Below are 8,430 nucleotides of genomic sequence, written 5' to 3'. Positions count from 1 at the left end.
ATTACATTTCATGTATTCAGTTTTAGATCTACTCACACGAAGGCATTTAGACTCCGATGAATACCTCCAAAATTCAAGTTTTTTTTGAAATCTTTCTCTAGTCTTATCCACAAGAAGGATATCATCAACGAAAAGCATACACCGAAGTACATATTCCTGTAAATGTCCTGTAAGGACATCCATAACTAAAGCAAAAAGATATGGGCTTAAAGCATATCCCTGATGTAATCCAACTAAAATAGGAAAATACTTGGTTAATCCTTCTTCTGTTTGAATACAAGTAACGACTTCAATATACATATCTTTAATGAATTGAATATAAGTTATATCAACACTTTTCTTTTCTAGAACTCCAATGTTTATATATGCAAATATGAAAATTTTGTATTTTTAAAATAATTCAAGCTAACTATGAGCTGAACAGGAGCTACGCATGGATAAACAAATTCAAATGAATGAAACACAAGCATGCTAGGCACATGTTATTTAGAATATGGGCCGATTTTGAACAATTACATTTTTAAATGAGCCAAACACGAACAAATAAATTCGGTGTTTGCTCTAGTTCGACTGGTTTATGGCTCTAGGCTTGACTATGATATCAGTTGATGCAGGGCTAGGTAGAGGAATAATTGATATAGGCTAGCTTGGTTATTGTGTAATAGAAACAATTTATGGAGGATGATATGTCATTATAATATTAATGGAAACTGTAGAATAACATCAAAGAAGAAGAAAACTGCTTGTTTTATTTGGTTATCTTGAGAAAAAACTCTTAGTATTGGCCATAATAAGATTGATACAGCATAACTATGAAATACAGTGTCTTTGAGTAGAAATATAATTATGTGCACATAAGCTTTGTTTAAAGTCCAAGGATTTTAAAAAAAAATATTTATGTTAATACATATAGCATCATTGAGCTAATAATCTTTGGGAGATTTCAATCTGTCAATCAAAAGATATTATTATGGTTTTTGAACCTTCACTTTATGTTATCCTATATACTGCTGTTGAAAATACTTTTTGCATCAATATTTACTTTGACATACCTGTATCTCCAATTTTGAGAGAGCTATAAAGGAGAACATAAACATATTCTTAGTAATTTCACGGTTTCTTTTGGTTTGAGAGTTGTAATGCTTGCTCTTGACATCCCTTAGTTTTTTATTACTTCTGATTTGAGTTGCACTTAGAACTTATCATTATCTTGTTTTTATGAACTGTCTTTTTTCGTTTAATTAATTATATGTATTCTGTAATGTTTTCTCAGTTTATATGGGATAAAAAATGTTCGACGGCGCAGTGATTATGGGCCTAACTACATGCCGGCACCTGTTTGGCCCTCTTTGAGAGACTCTCATAATTGTGCACCTGGGATCTTTTCAAATTCAGCAGCATTTACAAATCTGCCTTCCAGTATATCTTGTATTAAAAGAATTGGAAGAAATACTCCAAATACAACTGATAATATTTCATGCTTTCAGCATGCCTTGTATCCTATTTTTTCATTATTCTTCTTTTAGTTTAATTATTTTTTCTTTTATAAAAAAGTAATTTGGGATGCCTTGTATTTCGTCAGGCTTCCTCGATATGCTAAAAAATGTTGTACTTAACAGTAGATTACATGGTGACCACTCTTGGTTCAGGTGTTAGTGGTGGATCTGTCTATCTTCTGAACCTTAGAGAGCCATTGAATTTTAGTGAAAATTCTTCCCGCTTAAATAGAAGGATTAATAAAGTTTCGTCATGTGATTGTACAATATGGACTGCTGACACCAGCCATTGCAGTACAAAAGCAGCAATCGGTTAGTTCTCAAGCTCTAATCTGTTCCCTATTGATGTTGTGAGTCTCATTTGCTTGCTTTTTGTTTTTGGGACATTTACATACATATCACCTAAATCTTATGTATTTACATATCTAACACCTAAACTTTAATTTTTACATTTTTACCTCCCAAATCATTCATACCGCCATTTGAAATTTTAAAAAGTGAATTACACCTTTTCATGCATAGGTAAGGTGGCATATGTAAAAATTGAAGTTAGGTGTTAGATATGTAAGATAGTATGCATGTAAATCTTCCTTTTTTTCCGCCCTGATTTACTTGATTTTTGTTGCCTTAGTAGAATTTCTTAAGATAATGATTATCATGTAGGCTTGTCCGTGAAGCAAAACTACAAAATATTTTCAAGTTTTTTGGTTGGGAGTATGGAGAATATAATGTAGTTTCCCCAGTTCAAAAGCTTATTCTTCTTGCATAATTTTTTGATGAGGACCGATTCACTCAGTTAAAGAAATGATTGAACAACCGAAACAGTTATTACTAAATAGAAATGGACTCGTGTTCTTGGATTGTGAACTAACTGATACTTTTTTCGATGTAGCAAGGGAAAATGATGATGTGGCTCGTAAATTAAATGAAAAATGGAGACTAATCAAACTTTTCACAGCAATGGCTTTTTTGTGTTTGTTTTTTGAGTATTTACATAAGTACCACACAATTCTTTTGTATTTAACACTAATGTATTATAAGTGTAAAATAAAACTTTTGGCGCTAGATGTACAAACACATAGAAATTGTGTGGTACATGTGTAAATTTTCCTTTTTGTTTTGGAGAGCACATGCGTATAACTTGGAATACAACAAGATTGAAGCCCATTCAGTGAAAAATAAGCTTATAAGGCAAATACTAAAAACAATAACTATTACATCTATTCTGATTTTAATTAACTTGATGATGAACATGTTTTATTTGATGTTGAAATGACTATTGTACGTGTACGTCAATTTTCAATTCACAGTTGAGTTCTTATACTCAAAGAATGATTTGACCTTATTTATTATAATTTTAGTAGTTAACAATAGGTTGATTAGTAGGGCAATTATCTTAAATCTATAAATATCCCATTTGGAGATGATGATCTGAGGAGTTGGATAAATGGATTCCTCTTTTTGATTCTAATTTTTGTTTTCTTCTATTGGGAGCTTGAGCAAAGCTTGAATCATTTAATTAGGATCGAGGATCCTGTCAAAATACAGGTAATCCTTGTCTGACTTCCAAGGCAAAGTGTGTTTCCTGCTTTTCTTGTGAAGATTCTGAGAACTTGTTCTACTTCTTTCTCATAAACTTGTGTATTTATTAGTTAAGATAAAATTTTAAAACAAATGATCATCTTTGATTTGAGTATATTGTGTAAAAATTGACATTTATCATCCTTACTGGATAACTGTTGAATTTGCAATGTAAATATTGCAACTAATTTTCTATGACCTTCTAATTAGGAAATATGATATGACATTTTTTTTTTGCTTTAGCAGGATCCAATTTTGGAGTGTCTTTGATCAATTTAGAGACAGGAAGGTCATCTCTTTTGTATCGTTCTAGAAGTGATGTTCTGTCACAACAGTTTGATATTTCTGTAAGCTTGGATTTTATTAGCATTATAAATGCTATTTTTTTAAGTTACTGATGTTTTGTTTACATTGACTATATAGTGCATTTAATAAAATTTCGAGACCCCATGAAATTGTCAAGTCAAAAAGAAAGGCCAAAACCGTTGACCTACACCTGAAAATACAAGCTTGGAGTAGTTATGAGCGTTTTGTTATCAATGTTATACCTGCATAATACATCATTTCTTAATGCTCATTGAGTTGATATACAATTCTTAAGCCTTGCATGGTTTAAACTTCTTGGTTGATGAATTAAGCTGTGTCAACCAATTAGTCGGAGTAAAATGGTTTGCAATTGTCTTCTGATCATGTTCAAATACCGGTTAAACAATGAAAAACAATCTCACAGAAATTGAAAGTCTTGCAATGAAGAAGGAATGCAGAAATTTGAGCTTTTAATGATTTATATGGTTGGTTAGATTCAAAGCTAGAAGAGGAGATTTATATGACTGCTAAAGAAAGAAAGAAAAAAGGTTTACAAATTTTGATGAAGTTAGCTATATATGCGTAAGTTAGTATAGTAGTTAGAGAGAAAAAAAAATGAGAGAATTGAAATTGCTAATTTGAGTGAATATCAGTGGTGTAGTATAAGGAAGTCATTTTATAGCAGAAATGAGTGTAATTTTGTATTATGCATTATCTAATTAAGTCAAGTCATATTTGCTTTAAAGGAGATGTATAAGGTAAACTTTGGGGCTAAATTATATTTTTAGTAAGATTTTGATATGGTTAACAAATTTGTTAATGAAAATCCAAATAAAAATGGTGCCAATTACCAAGTGCTTGGTAAACAATTCGGAACTGGGATCTAAGGACAATGGGAAAGATAAAAAATTGTGGCAACACAATGAATTTACGTGAGATGGCTTTTTGAAAAAGGTTGAGATAGTAATGTCGGCATTTAAGAAACAGTTACGTTTTATGCAAGAAGAGATATCTATCATGGAGTTGAGTATTCTATTAAAAGCAAATATTGGAAAAGTGTGATTTTTACGGTTTTTAGAAATGTTAAGTGGAGCACGGAAATTGTGTTACTTTATGAAGAGAAACCTTAATTTTTGGTTGTTTTTCTACTTTGGAATACTGATTTGTTCATTTAACCTTCAGGTGGTACTGACTAAGAAAGAAAGCCCTGCTTATTATTGGCATGAATTTATCTAGACAAGATAAATTCATGGTGTTAGCAAGAATTGAAAACGGATCATAACCCAACAGGCCTATTGGTTGAGTCAACTTTGTGAGGAACTGAAAAATATCTAATGATCACTGAACGTGGAACGGTTACCACAACTAGTGGAAGAATAAAAAATGGAGTGGGATCTTAGAATCCACTTGCAAAGATACTAGTCAGAAATTTTGAGCTTTAATAGGTTTCTATTAGGTAATAGCCCTCAGGATATAAAATTAGCGTTAATATTGAAAGGCAAATCAATAATAAACATAGTAGATACTATCTTTTTAAAAATATACCAGTGGTGCTTTGCATTGTTTCTTGTGAAAAGCATGCTTCAAACAATGCTTTTCAGGACACTGATAGAAAATAAATGCCTAAAAGGGAGGTGGGATCGTAGGAAAAAGGTAGTGACAAAGGTGTACGTGAAAGTCTTGAAAGAAGGGAATCCTTGAAGAGGAGGCTATAAAAAAACTTTCAATCTCATTCCATCTTCAACACTAAGGGGATGTTTTGTTCGCTGAAAAAGAAATAGTGTAAAAAGAATTTAATGTAATTGAAATATCCTTCAATCTCATTCCGTCTTCAACACTAAGGGGTTGTTTTGTTTGCTGAAAAAGAAATATAGTGTAAAAAGAATGTAATGTAATTGAAATATTTTGGAGTTGTTTGGTTCAATATAAATAAAGACATGAACTTACATTTTTTTTTTATTTGGTTAGAAAATAAAATAAAATTATTGTAAAACGCGGTTGGCGGTAGGCGACTGGATGGTGGCAGGTGGTGGCAGGTGGGCGGTGGCCAGAGGAGTCTGGCGGTAGCTAGCAAAGCAGGTGGGGGAGAGTTGGAGGCTGCGGGTGGTTGCTGCCGCTAGTGGCGGGGGGGGGGGGGAGGCGGGTGCTGGTGGAGAAGGACTATAGTTTACATTGTATTTGTAAATTGTTAAAATCTAACGAATTCGTATTACACTTGTTTTGAACTGTATGGCGAATTTCAAATTCTCAAAAATTATACATAACATTTTGTTTTCTACCAACCAAGTGCTGAAAATTTGAAAACCCCCGCATTTTATTTACCTCACAACACAAACTCATCAAACCAAACATCCCCTAAATCAAGTGCAAGACAATATTCTCTATTTCTAGAAATAAGGCTTATTAAAAACTTTAAAATTACCCCTTTGAATAAATATAAAGTACTAAACTAACCTTAAATGAATTTTAAATCACTAATAATTAATTTAGAATAATAAAAGGAAATCACATGGCATGCACATGACCAAAGACTAATGCAATTTGCATTGCATTTTGGATTAGCAAGTAGTTACCCTAGAAGAGAGAATCCCCAACGTAGATCATTCCATCTTAAATACAAGTCAGCTGCAACTCGGCTTTATTTCTAGAAAGAGAGCTTATTAAAATGTTACAAAATTTCCCTTTACCAAATAGCAAACTAAACCTAACTGACATTTTGTACACTAATAATTAATTTAAATGCATATAAAGAACACAGCAAACACAACCAAATACTAATGGAAATTTTACTGCATAAATTTGTACTTTTTTCTCACATTATGTATTCATGTTGTTACCCTACACATTCTCTTCTGCTATGCCAGAGAGATAGATTCTTGTTTAAGACAGATACATGATTCATGATGAGGTTCTTAAGTCAAAACATTGTTTCTCATGGGCGAAGAAGAATATGATTTCATATATTTGATAGATTAGAATCTCTTCCTGACTTTTACACTTCTTTTCATGCCTCTTTGTAGTCAAATTAGTTTCAGATTATTGATCTTTTTAATGTTTTTTCTGTTGATACCATTAGTTTGTTTTGTCTGCTGCAGGGAAATATTTTGTTATGTGGTATTAGAAATGGAACAATTCTTGCAATTGATGTTAGACAAAGACAACCCAAATGTTTTGAGGTTTCAGCTAGACGTGCATCAAGGATGCAAAATCCACATAAAGAAGTAAGTGTATCTTTTTTTTTTGCAGGGGTAAAAAACCTTCAAGCCAAAACTTTCAGTACCAACCTGCATATCTTGATTGTATAGAGAAAAAAAAACCTGCATATCTTGATTAGGAGAGCAGTTGAAGTTTTGCAGTAAAAGGAATCCACTATCTGATTCAGAAATAATGAAAATTCATAAAAGAAATAATAAGCGTTCAAAAAAGCCATTGAAGCAAAAGCAATATTATGAGTGTCATTTCTATACGTGGAAACTATGGGGTTATATGAAAGCCTGATTTATTTTTTTGCGTGCTAAATAAAAAAAAAGGGTTATATGAAAGCGTGATTTATTTGTCTTTTAGATTGATAAGAAATTTTGCAAGCTCGTAGTTGGCTTTGTAATTATTGACATGAATTATGAAACTGCTACCTTTTTGTATGAGAAAAGAGTGTTAATAACATCTGGATGAATCTTAGTTGAGAGTATATTTTCAAAACATTTGGCATTTTTGTTTTTGAATTTTAACTTACCTTGGTTGCATAATTTTTAAAGCAGCCCAGGAGAAATTCAAACTCTTCAAATGCAGTATTCATGCCTTCTGCAGTTTGCAGGTATCTTCTATACGCAGGTGTTTCATGAGTTGATTTATCGAAAATTTTTTCACTGTATGCAACTTACTTCTCTTTTATAATTTTCTTAGCTATTTTTACCATTATGCAGTGTGGTAGCACTTCAATCTGATGAGCAATATTTCTTCGGCAGTTCAATGGATGGATCAGTGAGTTCTCATGTCCTCCTTTGTGAATACCTTATGTGTATTTTAACTGCTTGTTATTCAATGAGCTCAAATACTAGTTCATTGATTTGTTATCGTTTTCACTATTATCACAGCAGTTCAATGGCCAGATCTGGCGAGTCGTTTTCACTGCTGTGATCTATTATCACAGCAGTTCAATGGCCAGATCTGGCGAAGTTACAGGATTTTCTAAGTCATCCACATCTCAAATTTCATAGCCAGATCTGGTGAAATTATAGTTGATCTTATGCCTGTGAGAGTTGCTTTTTTGGGCTGTGCTACAAACCTATTGAATCTTCTTTATTCAAGTGGTTGCTATGCAATTTCATTCACATCCTTAGTTTGGTTGTCTTCTTTATGAATCCATGTCAATGACTCAATCCTTGACTAAAACACCTCGGCCACTGGCTTACTGAACCGGATAAAGTATTTTTGGTTTGAGAAAATATGGAACTGCTACTGTTTGAATCAGTTTTCATTCCATGCTTACAGTTCACCTTTTCTCTCTCAAATGCTAAGAGAAGCACATAGAAAAAAAAGGAGGAAGATTGGCAATGGGCAAGTAGTATTAATGAACTCTACTGTTGAACTTTTCTTTAATCTCTTCATTTCCATTCTTATGATCTCACGTTTACAGTAGTCCTATGGTTATTAAGCTCAATTTTAGAAAGGGAAATAGTCTCACATGGGCAACAACAGTTGAATTCCTAATATAGTTGCAATGACCCATTTTCTCAAGATTTTGAGTTACTTAGTGGCCATTTATAACTCTCTTGCCCTGAATTTGATCCCAACGTTTCACCTTTCTTACCAATGGTAACATCATTAAATCAAACACAATAAGTGTTCCATTTATTCCCTATCAACTTTAGAAGAAAAAAAACAATGAAGGCGTAATCTAACAAAACAATATGAGAGCTATGCACAAGCTTTCTGGGACCAGCTACTTCTTTCGTTTGAGAAAGATGGATTTCTTATGGCCTTTTGTAGATGCGAGGTTCTTGTCCTGAGAGCTTATTTATTTATAAAAAATTCATTAAGAAGTAGG

The 8,430-nt window shown here is 32.6% G+C and overlaps 1 protein-coding gene across 1 annotated transcript in view; it reads left to right on the top strand.

Annotated features, from left to right (window-relative positions):
* The window catches only part of LOC110031434, a 28,127-nt gene extending 20,527 nt beyond the window's left edge, over positions 1-7,600 (top strand). The window contains exons 5-11 of the mRNA XM_020734624.1: positions 1,274-1,494; positions 1,629-1,808; positions 3,324-3,424; positions 6,479-6,604; positions 7,139-7,197; positions 7,307-7,364; positions 7,478-7,600. Coding sequence (XP_020590283.1) covers positions 1,274-1,494; positions 1,629-1,808; positions 3,324-3,424; positions 6,479-6,604; positions 7,139-7,197; positions 7,307-7,364; positions 7,478-7,600 — 868 coding nt within the window. The remainder of the gene's footprint in view (positions 1-1,273; positions 1,495-1,628; positions 1,809-3,323; positions 3,425-6,478; positions 6,605-7,138; positions 7,198-7,306; positions 7,365-7,477) is intronic.
* Positions 7,601-8,430: the final 830 nt, after the last annotated feature.

This window comes from Phalaenopsis equestris, unplaced genomic scaffold (assembly GCF_001263595.1).
Source record: "Phalaenopsis equestris unplaced genomic scaffold, ASM126359v1 Scaffold000815, whole genome shotgun sequence".
Taxonomy (NCBI): Eukaryota; Viridiplantae; Streptophyta; class Magnoliopsida; order Asparagales; family Orchidaceae; genus Phalaenopsis; species Phalaenopsis equestris.
The sequence above is the reverse complement of the archived record's forward strand: the minus strand, read 5'-3'. Positions and strand labels throughout refer to the sequence as shown.